Source organism: Emydura macquarii, unplaced genomic scaffold (assembly GCF_026122565.2).
Source record: "Emydura macquarii macquarii isolate MOO-44397 ecotype Brisbane River unplaced genomic scaffold, CSIRO-AGI_Emac_v2 contig_2897, whole genome shotgun sequence".
Classification (NCBI taxonomy): Eukaryota; Metazoa; Chordata; order Testudines; family Chelidae; genus Emydura; species Emydura macquarii.
Genome location: NW_027133034.1, coordinates 56,439,264 through 56,456,263, shown reverse-complemented (window position 1 = coordinate 56,456,263; position 17,000 = coordinate 56,439,264). Strand labels below are relative to the sequence as shown.

The 17,000-nt window shown below is 40.2% G+C and overlaps 1 protein-coding gene across 1 annotated transcript in view; it reads left to right on the top strand.

The window, feature by feature from the left end:
* The window catches only part of ZSWIM6 (zinc finger SWIM-type containing 6), a 166,257-nt gene extending 159,165 nt beyond the window's left edge, over window positions 1–7,092 (top strand). Inside the window, exons 13-14 of the mRNA XM_067568992.1 lie at window positions 2,234–2,315; window positions 4,430–7,092. Coding sequence (XP_067425093.1) covers window positions 2,234–2,315; window positions 4,430–5,292 — 945 coding nt within the window. The 3' untranslated portion in view covers window positions 5,293–7,092. The remainder of the gene's footprint in view (window positions 1–2,233; window positions 2,316–4,429) is intronic.
* The last annotated feature ends 9,908 nt before the right edge of the window (window positions 7,093–17,000 follow it).

Sequence of the window (17,000 nt, the reverse complement as noted above, 5' to 3'; positions counted from 1 at the left end):
AGATCAAGATCGCCTGCTCCACCCAGAACTGGCCTCCCTCCACCTGACGGCTTGGATGCTCCATGGTTGAACCAGGAGAAGCAGAGCTGCTCAAACCAAGTTCAGCATGTTATCCTGGAAAGCAGGAAGCCATTGACCAGATCGGCCTATAGGGCAAAGTGGAAGCGCTTCACCTGCTGGGCGACTGAACGTGGCATGTCCCCGATACAGGCGTCACACCCAGATTGTTGGGATTATCTGCTCCATTTGAAACAAGAGGGATTGACCTTCTCGTCAGTCAAGGTCCATGTGGTGGCCATATCTGCTTTCCATCCTTTGTTGGAAGGTAGAACAGTCTTTTTGCATGAGATGATGACTAGGTTCCTCAAGGGTCTGGAAAAGCTTTTCCTATCAATAAGGGAGCCTTCTCCTCAGTGGAACTTAAACTTGGTCCTTCCCAGACTCACCGGATCAACCTTCGAACCCATGGCCTCGTGCTCCCTCATGTACCTGTCCTGGAAGGTCACCTTCCTAGTCGCTATCACATCTGCCAGGCGAGTATCGGAGATCAGGGCATTAACATAAGAGCCACCCTACAAGGTGTTTTATAAGGACACGGTCCAGCTACACCCACACCCGGCTTTTTTGCCTAAGGTGATCTCCCATCTTCACCTGAATCAGGAGATTTTCCTACCTGTGTTTTGCCCCAAACCGCACAGCTCCAGTGAGGAGAGATGTCTGCATTCTCTCGATGTGAGAAAGGCCCTGGCTTTTTACAAGACTAAGCCCTTCCGTCATTCCATACAACTCTTCGTGGTGGTTGCAGACCGGATGAAGGGTCTACCGGTTTCCTTGCAGCATGTTTCAAAGCAGATCACGGCCTGCATCCAAGCCTGTTTTGAGCAGGCTGGAGTCGCACCTCCGGTATCCTTGACAGCCCACTCAACGAGAGCACAGGCGTCATCTGTGGCCTTCCAAGCTAATGTCCCCATATTGGACATCTGCATATTGGACATCTGCAAGGCAGCTACCTGGTCATCAGTACATACCTTCGCGTCCCACTATGCCTTGACGCAGCAAGCTCAGGATGATGCTGGCTTCAGTAGAGCAGTGCTTCAAATGTCACATCCATTAACTCCTGCCCGCCTCTGGAGACACTGTTGGTGAGTCATCTAAATTGGGAATGGACATGAGCAAGCACTCAAAGAAGAAAAAATGGTTACTTACCTTGTAACTGTTATTTTTCGTGATGCTCATGTACATTCCACACCTGCCCTCCTTCCCCTCAGTTGAAGTTCCAGCAAGAAGGAACTGAGAGGGAGGGAGAGCTGGAACTTGTGTGCGCTGCTGCAGGGGGCGCTAGAGCCTGCTTGTACGGGTACCCCTAGGGGAAAAAGTTTTCTGGCACAGATGCATGTGGTGGGCGCACACACCTAAATTGGGACTGGACATGAGTAACACATCTCGAAGAACAACAGTTACAAGGTAAGTAACCATTCTTTGGTTGTACTAGAATAATCCTTTACAAAATTAGTTACAATTCTGACTGTAACAATCACATTTAAAATAAAAAATGAGAGAGAAAGAAACAGCCTATTTGCAAGTGGATTGGAAGTTAAAAACCAAATAAGGCACCTTTACTAGAAATTTGATCCTTAGCGTTGAGCTTCTTCAAATTGAGATTTCATTCTGATAGATGAGTCAAATCATTATTGATTCTGAAAACAGAAATATCCACTGGAGGCTTGGCAGAGTCAAGCAGCAGAGCAGATCGCAATAAGCAATAATACAAGTATGTATCACAGCAGTCAAGTGAAAAGCAATACTAAGGGTCTAAGGAAAGAAGTGCATAGCTAGTCTACTCAAAATAGGCATATATTTAATCATCCCTTTGTTTTAAAACACCACTTTTGCTACTTGAGGACCCTAACTCTTATTTTTATACTGAAGCATTTGGTTATTTTTGAGGGAAAATAAAATATTTTATCTGGCCTTAAAAGAGCTGCAGTTTTAATATAAATGTGTGATGTAGAATGGAGTTCTGAAAATAATCTGTTTGTCCTTCCAATAGAGCTGGTCAGGATTTTTCAAATCTTTGAAATTTGAACAAAAAATGACCATTTTTGGTAGATGTTTTGCAGTTTTCCAACCAGTTCTATAACCCAGATTCTTAATTGTTTGTGTGCTGTCTCAACTTTGTAGTAAAATTCTTTTGTCTTAAGTTTCTATCCAAAATTTGTTTGTTTTTAAATAGGTGATGCGGATGACATTGTCAACATTGAATTGGCGGCGGAGGGAGATGGTGAGGTGGTTGGTAACATGTGCAACAGAAGTAGGTACGTTCTGCAGATTAATTTGTCCAAGGAGTCCTGTCTTCATTAGCCTGTCTTAAATGGTTTGATGGTTTCATTTTGTTTGGCTGTGTATAGTTACTGAAAATGTCAATTACTTTCTGTTGGTTTGTAGAAATTACTGTCTGATTAGAAGCTTTTAATTATAGCAATAACAAGCAGTTTTTTTTGAGCACATAAAGTAACAAACAGAGTCCAGTTGAAATGAGGACTGAATAGTTTGGCATACTTCTGTCTTACAGGATGTAGAATGAAGCAGTTAGCCTTTACCACCACATATGTCACTGTTATTTGTGGACTTGTGGTCACAGGCTGTACACATGTTGAGCAGTGTATTCCACAAGTAGTTCCATTGATTTCAGCATAGAGTAAGGTACTACTCAACAGGAGTATGGATGATAGAATCTAACCTTGCAATTAGAGTTGAGAGAGAGGTTCTCTGGTGGCTAGGGTGGTAGTCTGGGCTTTAGGAGACTCAGGTTCTGTTCCCTGAATTGCCACAGACAACTTATGTGAGGTTTCGTGAGTCATGCAGTCTGTGTGCCTCAGTTACCCACTTGTAGAAGGAGAAGGATAATACTTCCCAACCTTACAGGAGTGCTGAGGATAAAAAACTGAAGTGCTCAGCTACTGCAGTAATGAAGGTACTATATCCATCAGAGATAGCAATTTTAATTGTCATTAGAGTTGCCGCATTAAAGCACATTTACCATCTTTGTTAACGTGTTCCTACTTTCCATGGGTTTGAGTCAGATTCAGTCTAGTAGACAACTGAGACCACTTTGTGTTTCAGAACTTAATGATCTCACTTTTCCTGTTCAGGATTACTTTATACTTTGCCGTATGCCTATCTGAGAAATTAATGCTGTTGATAGCTTGGAAAATATAGCTTGCCTTTCCTATGCACTCAAACAAAAAGTGATGTGTGTCTGCAAGTTTTCATGCAGTGGTTCTGTGTTTTATTGCTTTTATATGTTGATTGAGGTAATTATTACCTAGATTGTGCTATAGGTACTAGAACATAAATGTCTTATTTTGTTCACTTGCCTGTCTACAGATGATAAGACTTTTCTCATGCCATATTAAATTAGTTCACCTATGCTAGTAGAAATGTCCAATAAAGAACTTATAATACCATGCAAACCATTTCTGAGATTTAATTGAGTTTGTAAAGCAGGGACTCTGTTTATTTAAATGAAGCTCTGGCATTCTCTGGTTGCATGGAGAATCTCTTGCACATAAATAAGGGGTGCACAAGAAATGCCAAGTCCAACAGAGGCAATAAGGACCTCTGGGTGTGGTTTAAGTGAGCTCACATGCGTGTGTAAATTATGTCTAGCCATAACAAGTTTCTCTAGTTGCCTATAATCTCCAATTTATGGAGCCCACCAGTGATTGTTGTCTCCCACAAGAGCAATAAAATGGTACTAAAGAACACTGCACACTTCAAATAGGAAAAACAGTAGCACGTATTGCTAAGAGTATTTCCCTATGAAGGAACTTCCTATTCTGGTGTTGTGAAACATATCAGTTTGGTATAACATTATTCTGGAAAGCATGTTCATAATTGAATACTCTAGTAGCAAATACAGTGGGCATTTTATTACATGAGCAGTTTTGAGATAGCTTAAAGCTTTTTGCCCTGCCAGGAGGTGGCTGTTGACCGTAGAGAAAGGAGGTTAAATGGTTCTAAAAATAGTGGATTTTGAGGGTTAATTTGAGCTACTTGGTCAGATGCTGAGATTTTTTAGTTTTGTAACTGGCCTCACAGATACAAGCAAAAACTTACTATCCAAAATTTATTATCTTAAACAACCAGAAAAACAAGATATCACACCCAGGAGATTAAAACTTTATCATGGGACTTTTTCAAATGCTCTTAACAGTTTTAGTGACTCTACAAGATAGAATGCATAACAGTCTTATTTTAATATGCAGTTCCCATCATGTTATCTGCATTAAGTTTGTTTGCACAAATATCATGTGGTTGGATATACTAGACTTAGTTTGAAAAAAATCAAGTCATGATGCAGAAGTCTGTTTCTGGTTGAATCAGAGTGATTGTGAATTGTTGACGATCCTTTGTCTGTCTGTCACAGGTGTTTATGCACTGGATAGCATCATGCAGAACTGGTTTACACTTTTCACTCCAACTGAGGCCACTAGTATTGTTGCTACAACAGTGATGTCCAACAGCACCATTGTCCGTCTGCATCTGGACTGCCATCAGCAGGAGAAACTGGCTGGCAGTGCTAGGACGCTTGCTCTACAGTGTGCCATGAAGGATCCTCAAAACTGTGCCCTCTCTGCACTGACCTTATGTGAAAAGGATCACATAGCTTTTGAGACCGCTTACCAAATTGTTCTAGATGCTGCTACAAAAGGCATGAGCTATACGCAGCTTTTTACTATAGCACGATATATGGAACATCGTGGTTACCCTATGCGGGCTTATAAACTGGCCACTTTGGCCATGACGCATCTCAACCTGAGTTACAATCAGGACACACACCCTGCCATTAATGACGTTTTGTGGGCATGTGCGCTCAGCCACTCCCTTGGGAAAAATGAGCTTGCAGCTATAATACCTCTGGTGGTCAAAAGTGTCAAATGTGCAACAGTACTGTCAGACATTTTGCGTAGGTGTACTTTGACCACACCTGGGATGGTGGGGCTTCATGGAAGGAGGAACTCTGGTAAGCTCATGTCACTGGACAAAGCCCCTCTAAGGCAACTCCTGGATGCCACGATTGGAGCCTACATTAATACAACACATTCACGACTCACACACATCAGCCCTCGACACTATAGTGAGTTTATAGAGTTTCTTAGTAAGGCCCGAGAGACTTTCTTAATGGCTCATGATGGACATATTCAGTTTACACAGTTTATTGACAACCTAAAACAAATTTACAAAGGCAAAAAGAAACTGATGATGTTGGTTCGTGAACGGTTTGGTTGACGAAAATGTGTGAGGGATGGGGGGAGGGAAAGGGGTGGTTTGTTTTTACTTGAGCCTGCCTTTGTATCCTTTTTAACTTAAAGAAACAGAGCCACACCGGTATTATATGTGTATAGTTATATTGAGTTTGCAAACTAAATTGTCATGTTGTGAAAGTTTGTGTGTTTAATTTTTTTCCCTTTTTTTTTTTTTTCTATTTTGTATGAGAGAGAGGTTAAAAAAAGGTTTGGTTTACACTGAGTATATGTTGTCAAGTGGCAAAAGCCCACATAGCTCTCCTGTTCTTTCTGTATACGTTCACAGCCTCAAAAACAAAAAAATATATTGCAATGGCTTTAAAACCAAACAGAACACCTCCATCCTGTGATAAGTACCTCGAATGGATCCAGCTTTACTCCTTTGTAACTCATCCTTACATTTCAGCATATTTAAACAAACCAACAAATGAAATACTAATAGTTAAAGGCTGACCACGTGGCTTTGCAGTGCTGTTCATCCAGAAGCATGGCACACAATGCTTGTGCATGTGGAAACTTAGCGACTGTCAACATACATTCTCAGGGATTTATCAAAAAAATTAAAAAAAAGAATGAGAGCATTTATTGTACTGTATATATATTATAGTATATGTCTGAATATTGAAAAATATAACATTAACTAATTTATAAAAAAAAATTCTATGTAATGCAAAATACTTGAAGCTGCAGTAGCTTGGTTTTAAACAAAAAAAAAAAAAAACCTATCAGAAGGACTAAAGTGCGCCTTGCTTCGGGTTTGGCTCAGGTGGTGAACTATATGCTGGGCATCTATGCAGAGCCACCTTTTGGATTGCATGGTTGGACTGATACCTGTTGGGGGAAATTTTATATATATATATATTTATACAACCTGTGTATACATATATATGTATATGTATACACACATACATACATGCTTGTAACAGGCACTATAGTAAAGAGGGACAACAAAATACACAGCCAGAGCAGCAAGCCTTAGCATTAAGAATACAGTATGCCAGAATTGGGGTTTGTGCCTCCTAGCCTAGAAGACTTAAAGAAATATCCTTTTTGACACAGAACGCAAAATGTTTTCCAAAACGATTGACATGATACATTACGCCTTTGCAGTGAGCTAATAATAAGCTTAACCTTTGTGCACAAATAACATATATACATATATATATATATATATGTGTGTGTGTGTGTGTGTATGTATATATATATATATATGTGCTGCATAGGTATTTTGACTTTGTGCAGGACAGAAAGTTGTGTAGGTATGACTGTTCTATTTTTCAGTTTGTTTTTAATATATTTTATTTTCTCTAGAATTACTCAAACAAAAGCAGCCTTCTATCTTGCCTTGTCTTAATGCTTTAAAATAACCAAACTGGAGATCTAACTACCAAACTGTTCATTATATTATTAAATACCAACTTTGGTTACAGTATAGTGTCTTTACTTTAGCTGATGGTTCTGTATCCTTGTGCTTTTTAAAGCAGTTTTTATGTTTTGGTGCAAAAGTTGTCCAGTGTCTCTTGTTCCCTTCATTAGAGAACATGCTAGAGGTATGTTTGTAGGTATTTTTGTTTAGAGAAACTATTTCATGCTCTCCATTTTATTTATTATACTAGGTAAAGAGGTTGTACTTCATCACCCATGTAAACATGCTCATGAAGTTGAAAGTAATTCAGATTTGATACACTGATATCAATTTATTTATGTAACTAAATCACTGTTTTATAAACTTGTTAATGATCAACAATTTTTTGTTTTGATTAAAATTAGTTTTTTGAAAGTTGATTCTGCTTCCTTTATGGTGTCTGTTACTGCAGCTGAATTGTGTTAAGTGTAGCTTATACATCTTCCATGCCACAGCTTTTATGCTTGGTATAACACTGTGCATTAGAAATAGCCATTGAATATCTTAATCTGTACACTGGGAAACAAAACCTTAGTTTTCCCAAAAAACAAATTTGTGATTGGTGATTTTCAAAAATTTAAATTATTACCCACTCTAGCATAAAGGCTGAAAGATAAAGTGATAAGGGATCAGGGGAAAGTGTTAATGCTGCTTGCTAATAAACATGCCTGATCTGTAGTATAATAGATCCAGTTCAGACATTTCGCCCAGTATGCAAAGTAGAGCTTGTTGATGTATAATTTTCATAGAATGGCATTAATCAGATTGACATGAGAAATTTGAAAAATCCTTGTATATGTGACCAGACAGTACTTTTTCCATTTATTTTCAGTTTACTTGTATATTTTCTGCATTCTGCAATATGTAGAACAGTTCATTCCATACAGTATTATGAATCACTGCCTTCTCACCCACCAGTCAACATCCAGGATCCTCCAGTTTTCTGAAGCACTCCATTGTGAAGTGGTCTAATACAATTCTCATGATCTTAATGAATCCTAATACGTATGGCTAGTTATCTTTCTGGGAGTTGTGGGAGGGAAATGTTCCACTGTAACAAGAATGCCCTATTCTTAATTTTATATCCGCTGCAAAACAAAAAAAAAACCAAAAAAAAAAATTGGTAGGAGTTTGAGATGCACGGGAACCAGACTACACTGGAATGTCCCCACATTTGTAGGACAAGAGCGAGAATCTGGTTGGCTTCACTGTAAGGTTCTCATCTATACCAATCCTGAGTCAACACTTGTATAATAGAAGGTGCCAGTGACGCAAATTAACTTGCAAAATAGCACATATTAGATACGTCAAAACTGTCCTCTTGTATGTGTATGATACTTGGTGTAATGGAGCCTGCTGTTATAGCCCATAAACACTTAACTTGGGCCTAAACATGTTTTCTTCTTTGTACATATGTGGTACCAGCATATCAACAATATCATGAAAAACAGATATTTTGTACACTGCTGGGCTGAAATCTTAACACCTTCAACATAAGCCATCTGTGCAGATGCACATCCTGTATTTTCTCTGCACTCTTCCAAACTCTGAGGCTATCATTGAGTATTTTGACACCATTAATAATGAATGTGTATGTATATAACACATCTTGCAAATTAAAACGAAATGACTGGAAACACCACAGTTACTCTTTGCAGGGAGAGTCTTGTGCTCTCATTCTAGGATTTGCTTGATTTAGACAATTTGCTTTATTTTCTAGTTACTCGTTATTTGCTTTGTTTTGTGAAGTTCTGATCCTTTGTTCAATCTCAGACCTGCCAGGCAACGCTTTTGCCATGCAATAAATTTAGACTGTATACTCTGAACTCCCTCACTTGACCTCCCTCTGATTCTTCCATCCCCTTGTTTGGATAAGTTTCAGTATCTTAAAATGAAAGGAGAATTAGCAACTAACAAACAAAAAATGTCAGAGCATTGCCATTGTGCCCCCAGATCTGCTGTACTGTGAGGCTTGTGCTAGCTAGATGACTAAGCGGGGAAAAGTCTGAGATTTTTGTGCAGCATCTGATATAAAACGCATGTCTGACTACCAGCCAAGCCAATTAACAGTCAAGCAGTCATAATTCAACAATATCAGCTTTCTATAGGCTCTACAGGTTTCGTCCCTTCAGGATCATCCTCTTTTTCATCTTGCTACTTCCTCTGCTATGCTAGGATAGTTCTACAGGCTTCATGAAGATTTATAGGGGATTCTTGAAAAATAAGAGGGGCTTTTTGGCAATAAGCACAGACTCCAGTTGAGGACTTGAAAAGTTCCCAACTCCTCTAGTGAGGATGAAGAATATTTTTAAAATAAAAGAAATATAAGTCCAGTGCTGAGGACCACAAATAAGACTTATTCTGACTAAGAGCCCTACTTTTAAAAACAAAAGACTTTTTTTTTATTTTAGAAGAGGTGTAGACAGAATGCTGCACTTACCTGCCCCCCAAAGCTGAACTGTGAGAGTCAGTCACCTAGAGATGAGATCCTTCACCAGGAAATGTGTGCCCCATTGCTATGGACCATGAAGAACGAAAGGGAGAGAGAATTGGATCTGGCCTTAGTATGTAGCTCAGTGGTTGCCTACCTCCTCAGGTGGGTATCCTTCCTACACATGATTCATTATTGTGAACAGTGTAAACGGCAAAATGGAAGCCTATTTAAAGAGAAACCTGAAAACCTTTAGGGTTAAAATTAGGCTTGACATAAGTGCAGGCAACTACCAATAATTTCAATGGGAGCTTTATCCTCTTTCTCCAGTACCTAATTTTCCATCTAATAAAGCAGGCATTTCAAGTATCATAAGGTGAGGGCCGTGTTAGTGTGAACCAAGAAGGATATGAACTGTTTGTCAATAGAAGGCTTAACTTGGAGCCCATGAAAAAGGAACATTGATTTTGGAAGACAATACCAACATGGAGTCCATGTGCTCAAATATGTGGCTAAAAGGATGTTTGTTTCTTCTGCATCATAGCTCCTTGATGCCCATGGTCACTACTATGAGAGCCTCACTACAACCTTGTGAGATAAAGAGGGAATCCTCTGTTTTACAGACGAGGAACTGAGACTAAGTGACTTACCCAAATGTCACAAAGGAAGTTGGTGGCATAGCAGAGAATTAACCTAGATTCCGTGTCATAGGCTAGTTCCCACTGGACCATCCCTCCACTGGTAATTTAGGTGAAATTTCAAAGAGGTGATATTTCTCTCTCTATGACCACTTCTGAGAAGCTTGTCTGGCAGCTTGAACCCCTCGAAGCTTTTATTTGTAGCTTTACTCTCAATTTTGCCTCTCTGCCTATACATGTTCACTGTCTGAATCTGAGCTAGAGAGAGACTATTTCTCAGTGATATTGGGTCTGTCTTCATTTTGCTTTTTAGAGATTTTCAACACTTATTTTATTTCCACATCAGGTGGTGGTTTTGTTTTTTCAAGAGACACAGTTGGGCCTGTGACATTAAACTTCCAGGATAGATAGGGGTACATTAGTCTTATGGACAAAGGGATCATTGTCATGTAACTGTCTGCTCTTCATTTCTTTATCACAAAATCTGTTTCCTTTACTGCTACAGTTTTACTCCAGACTTGGAGCATATGGAATTGGCAGAGAATTCATAGGAACACATGAGACTGAGCGAGAAATTGAAAAGTAAGATGCATGTACTATTTCTATTGGTAATTCAGGTCTCAGAACATAGAGTCTGATACTGTAGATCACCGTGGATGTATCTTACAGTAACACATGAAATATAGCAGGACAATAAACCTGCTAATATGTGGAATCAGAGATTTGATTTAGAGGTTGATTGACTGTTCCTGCAATAGAAAGAAACAGTGCACATATTCAGGAGGCCTGCATTTTTGATACTACTGAGTTTTATTTATTTATTTGTATTACGGTAACATCTAGGAGCCCTAGTCATCAACTAAGATCCCAGTGTGTTAGGTGCTGAAAAAAGAACAAAAAGATGATCCCTGGTCCAAAGAGCTATAATGTAAGACAAGAGTAGAGTTGGGTCTTAAGTAATTTAACTATGAACTTTTAAGTACAAACACATTACTCCATGGAAAACGCATAATGTTCCATCACTACTCTCATTTCATTGTATTCATAGAAACTTACTCCCGTTGCTAAAGCAAAAGATGGTTTAGTGCTGCAAGCTTTCTAAAGTTGTCTTTGAAAGACAGTTGTGGAAAAAAAAACCCTTTTTTGTTTTGTTTCTGAAGGGTTTTGTCAAATTATAGAGGTTATGAGCAAGCGAAAAAAATTGCAGATAGAGGGCCAAATTCAGTCTTCATGTAAAGGTATAAGTTACATGTCAGTAAGTGAGTTACAATTGGTGCTTTGCATATAAAGGAGTTTGGAGGCATTGGTCCTGCCAGTTTAGATTGACTGGGTCAGATTCATCCCTGGTGCAATTCTATCGAAGCCAATGGAATTGTACCAGAGGTAAATTTGGTTCACTTCCTTAGAATCACTTAAAGTTATCTTCAAATTTGAGACAGAGACTGTTTTACAAATCCATCTCTGTTGTACAGCCAGTATCTCCAACCTGAGGCGGTTGCTCTGCTCTCCTACTGCAGGATATAACTCAAAAAGTAACTATGCCTGCTGCAGAACGCACCTCTATTTTAAAGTTCAAGTGCATGCAGTATTGGGTGGGGAGCTGTGAAACCACCGTTGTGGTAACAGGTGCTGAATTCTGCTGCTTTCTCAGCCTGCAGCTATGGCTAGTAATCTCAGTAATAGCACACTGTGTCGTGTGCAAACCAATCTATTTAAGCATGTCCATATAAAGAGTGTTTGCAGGGGTTTTTTGGTAGCTCGAGCTGGTCTGGTTCATGCTTGGAGCTTGTGCTATTGCAAAGCACAGTAGATGAATGTTAGGGGATACTTCATTGTGCTACCTGCAGTAAGTGTAGTTTCTAGGATATTTTACTGGGATTCTTGACTCAGAGTAGTAACAAGGCTTTCAGCTGAAACATTTCTGATCATTCCCAAAGGTGGTGTCAGACACTTAGATTCTGGGAAAGAAAAGCTGCCCTTAAGAGAAGATTATACCAGCTGCTGCTTCTTCCAGCCAACTGGAAGGTCACAGGCTCAGAATACCTATTGACATGTATCAGCTAAAACACTGAAATTTAACATCAAAACTCATAGTAATTAGCATGTTTGTACAGCACCTAGCATGATGGGGTCCTGGTCCATGACTGGGGTCCTAGGTACTATGGTGATATAAATCATAGTAATCATCTTGCTAATATCAACTCTGATATCATTAGTATGGGAGCTCAATGGAAGGAAACTTCTCAAATTAGTTTCCTTTGTTTATTAACTAATCCAGACATTTAATGCTTACATGCTAATGGTACTTTTACAACTGACTTGAAACATAATATCTGGAGTGCTCAGTATTGAGAGGGTAGACTATAGCCATTTATTGATAGTGGATCCAATGCTTCTGGTGTCCCATGATGGGACCTTTCAGGAACATCAGTTGAATCAAAAGGAGATGCAGAAATGTCAATGTCAAAAGCTTTCAAGTCAATTATAAGTGTCATGATTTCTGGGATTGGGCTGCCCCTTCGGTCCAGATGCAATTGATTGAGCAGCACCATGTACACGACTTTGTGTCAACTGTGGTTTTCAGTATTGTTCCTCTTTCGTCTTTACCTTAGAAAGCTGCAATTTTAAGAAGCTTTATCTTAGAAAGATGTTCAGCTGGAATGTGTGTGCACGCCCACTCATGCATGTACACCTAGCATTCCCCAGGCGTGACATGACCATGTGAATTGAGGAGTGTAAATAAACTGTATGCATCACCAGCCTACAGTGTTCCCTAGCTGAGTTCTTCTATTGGGTGGGTTGGAAATGTCTGCAAACCATCAGATAGAGCAGAAAAGAGTGGAACTTCTAGTGATTCCTTTCTTGTAGATGAGAGGAGATGAGATTAAGTCCTCTCTGGAACTGGTTCTATCTGCCTAGGTTCTTATATGACCCTCATCACTGTTGCATCCAAATTCTTGCCCAAAGCCCATAGAATACATTTTTTTCTGGTAATTCAGATTCTGGAGGTAAGTGTCCCTGTTTTGACAGCCACTTGGAAAGGTGAGGCAAGAAAATAAGGTGTGTGCTTAGGGATATGTTAAATGGTTTATTTATAGATATAGGACCAAATTTCCCCTTGCTGTAACTCTATGGTGTCAGTGGGATTACATGAAGGATGAATCTGGCCCATGCTATGGAAGCTCCAGAGGGAGGAAGAAAATAGGAACAGCAGTGATGGAAGAAGTGTTGCCAAATGCTTGTTGGTACCTCTGCCCACTTGATAGACACGAACAATGATTTTGGACTGGAGGCCTCAAATCCCAGACCATGAATTAGTAAATAACAGACCTGGAGTTTAACCAGAAAGTTTTAATTATCTCCATTTCAAAGTGTTCCTATATGTTAAAATAAGAGCAAAATTTAAACTTTTACTATGCCATGGTTGCAAAAGGAAAGTAGCATAATAGATCTGTTTTGTTCTATTAGTGTAAAGCAATCATAGGAGCTGTATTTTTAATAGGTGGAAATATGTGGTCATGAGGAAAACATGATTTTTTCTGTGCATCTAATTGACATTTTAAGCATGTTAATAGATTACTATGGTAACTAAAAGTATCCAATAATAATGTCAAAAGCAGAAGACATAGTGCCTGTCCTGTTCATGTTATTGTAGGAAATACATTTATTTGAAGAATCTCTTTACAATCAACCTCAGGTAGACACAAGAGGAAGCTGTGACAGGCAACTGCTATTGAAAAGGCCGTACCAGCCATCAACCACTGGGCTTCTTTTGACTTTTTGTGCTTTACACCTCTCCAATTGGTATGACCCACTTTTTCCTACTCTGCTGTAAGAACATAACCAGCTGCTAATGTCTAGGTGCAGGGGCAGCTTGGAGGAACAACCAAAAAGCCCCTACCAAATATTCAATACGTTGTAGACCTTTCGTAGACCTTATGGGTGCTACATCAATACAAATGAATAATAATGTGTCAGGACTGCTGCATTTCTCAGCTTCTCGATACCTGTTGCACTGAGCTCCCTGGTTCAGTTTTTCCCATCTGCTCCTGATTTTAATAATACAGAAATATTGATCCACTCTCCAGGAAGTTCACTAATGTATCTAATGTTCTTGCTGAGAGAGTTTTTTTACAAGACTGGGGGTGGTACTTAAGCACAGATGCAAGGTTAGTTTTCAATGATGGACACTGCCAGAGGTCACCACAGTATCTCTAACAAACAAGGGGTACCTCTGTGTTTTGGGGACAAGGTGATGTGACTGTGAAGGTGGTATTCTGACTACCTTATCCAGGTTAGTCATCCCCAACTATTCAAAATGCATGAGATTTTTTTAAAATAATGAATTTTGAGTTCATTTTATTTGCCTTCTAGTCTTTGAGCCTTTAGGATTCATGCTTTCAAGCATTTCTGTACATCCATGAAGGCTAGAGCCCTTTTCTTTATGAAAGCTGAGAGTTTTGTATGATCCCATGATTCCAGGAGCTGGGGCTTGGGAAAAAAGCCAAATATCAAAAGACTCATGATAAAAATTGTGAGAGTTTGCAACACTGCTTACCCATAATATGTTCATTTCAGGAGCAGTTCCGGTGTTTTATGTCTAAATATATAATGGGCACCTGGGCAGTCCAGTGGACAGTTTTGGAGGTAAATGTGAGGTGGGCTACAGTATAACTCATTAACATTTCTCCTTTGGGTTTTCAAAGACTCTGAGAGCCCAGGAAGAGGTGATCATGGTAGGAGGTATATGTGGATTTAAAAGGATTTTCATGCCTATCTGAAATCCCTGTTCTTTTGAAAGGCATTTTTAGGCCTACATACCGGTGGGTAACTGCTGCACAAGTACGGAGGCTGCTATTTAAAAGTCAGCATTTGCCAACTTAGCACACCAAAAGGATCTGAAATACCTGACTGTTTGCCTTCATGTAAGCCACTCACAAGCCAAGTGATTTGTATAATAATGTGCTGTTTATGGTTTAACATGGTAAATACAGTGTGTTTTTATCCCGTCAAAGCCTTGAGCCTTAAACTGGTCAGTTCCTGTCTCTTACAGATAATTAAGGTCCCTACACATTGTTCTCAGCTGAAAAAGAAATGAGGGTGCTTCACAAGGAAGTGATATGGTGCTATTCTAAGTTTTATGTCATTCATTTTGTGAGTGTATCAGTTTCCTTAAACAGGAAATGCAGGCTGTAAAAGACTACTGCTAACAAGCAGCAAATTCTCAATATAAAAGAAAAGAGGCCTTTCCAATGTCTGAGCTTCCATCAGAAATTAATTACTTAGGAAGCACAATCATCGTTATTAAGTATACATACTGCATCAGTAAGTGCATATGCTGCAAAGAAATTAGCTCCCTATTCATGGAAAAGTCCAGACATCAGACAGTGGGTGCCTTGATCTTTATCTGCATTTTGTTTTGTACCAAGTTGGTCTGTTTAGCTGGGGGTATGGCAGATGATCTAATTGGATGCATTCAAATGGCACTGCCTCTACTTATCCTACTGTGAAACTGCTGGTTTATGCACCGGTTTACATAGTTCATCCTGTTGAACTGGAGAATAGCAAGTTGCGTTTCTGGCATACTTGCCACACTGGCAATCTCACAGCACTATTTGATTGTTCATTCCAGGATATTTACAATATATCTAGGTTATCCTGTACCAGCAGCAACACTGGACCCCCATTTCTTGGTGGAATGGGATATGAAAAACACCTATATTTTAATATATGATAGACAGGCAGCATAGTTTAAAGCACAAAGCATAGGATTGGGGATTAGAAACTGCAGAGTTCTAGTCCTGTAAATGATGTTGAAGATTAAGACAGCATAGGCCAATGAATAGGGCATGTGACTGGAAGTCAGCAGACCTGTATTCTATCCTAGGTTTGCTATTGCCTCACTGTGACTTTAGAAAAGCTGCTGTGCCTCAGTTTCCCCATATATAAAATGCTGCACTATTTTGTGACGTGCTTTGTTAGCTACAGATGACAATGCTATAAAGTGCTAGGAATTATTATGACTTCATTTAATATATGCAAAAATGTAAAGCACTATATAAATGCTAAATATACACTGAAGCTTAAACTAAATTCAACAGAAATAAAGGAATTGGGATTCCGTGTGAAATGTGTTCCTTGACTCGGCCTCTAGTTTCTTGATATATCTGGATTTTCAGACCATTGGGTGGTGTTTGCATAATGTATTTGCTGCAGTAACTAACGCGCGGCACAATGGAGCTGGACAGCCATTGCAGCATTCGGGAAAGCAAATCAATGAGACTTGTGTATTTCTGTAAGCTACAGTTCTTCTTCGAGTGCTTGCTCGTGTCCATTTCAAGTAAGGTGTGTGCGTGCCATGTGCACAGTTTGCCAGAAGGTTTTTCCCCTAGTGGTACTCGTAGGGTCAGCCAGTGCCCGTGGAGTCACGTGCCTTCATGGTGCCATAGATAGGGCCGTTCCGACCCCCCCCGCCACTTCAGTTCGTTCTCACCACCCCGACAGTGCTAGAACCCTGTTTCTCTTGCTTCGCAAGGTCTTCCCATTGTGCCCTTCAAGTTACCTGTAAATAGTGAGCATTAGCAGTTTATTAGTTTTAGGTTGTTAATAGTTGCTCCTGCTTATCGGCTAGTTTGTCTGTTCCCCTCCTTGTCCTGGGGATGGGGCATGCCGTGCTTCAAGCCTAGTTCCTGGAAGCAGACTATGCCTGGGGACGATACGCACTCATCCTGCCTTAAGTGCCTTGGAGAGTTGCACCAGCGGGATCGTTGTAAAATCTGCAGACTTTTTCGTCTCAAGATCCAAAAAAACCGAAGCCAGAGACTGAAATTCCTGCTTATGGAATCTGCCCTTGAACCCGTGGAGCAGAGCCTGGCAGAGCAGAGGCCATGTACCTCACCATCGGTTTGGAGTGCACCATGGTCAGTGAAGGAAGCAGCACCAGGAGGGACTCCATGCCCAGAGAACCTCGGCACTGGCACACTTCCCCGGCATGTGGAGAGCAGCAGCACCATTCCCACTCTCTGGTGCCCCAAAAGAAGACAGGCCAGGGACGCTCACTGACGCCTAAGTTTTCAGCACCGAAGGAAGTGAGCAAAGTGAGACCCCGTGCTGGGCCATTTAAGCCCTGAGCCTGAGAGTACGGCACCGTTGACTCTGGCCCCAAGGAGCAGTTAGTCAAGTCCAGATGCCATGGACTCCCTGTGGAGGGAGAGGCA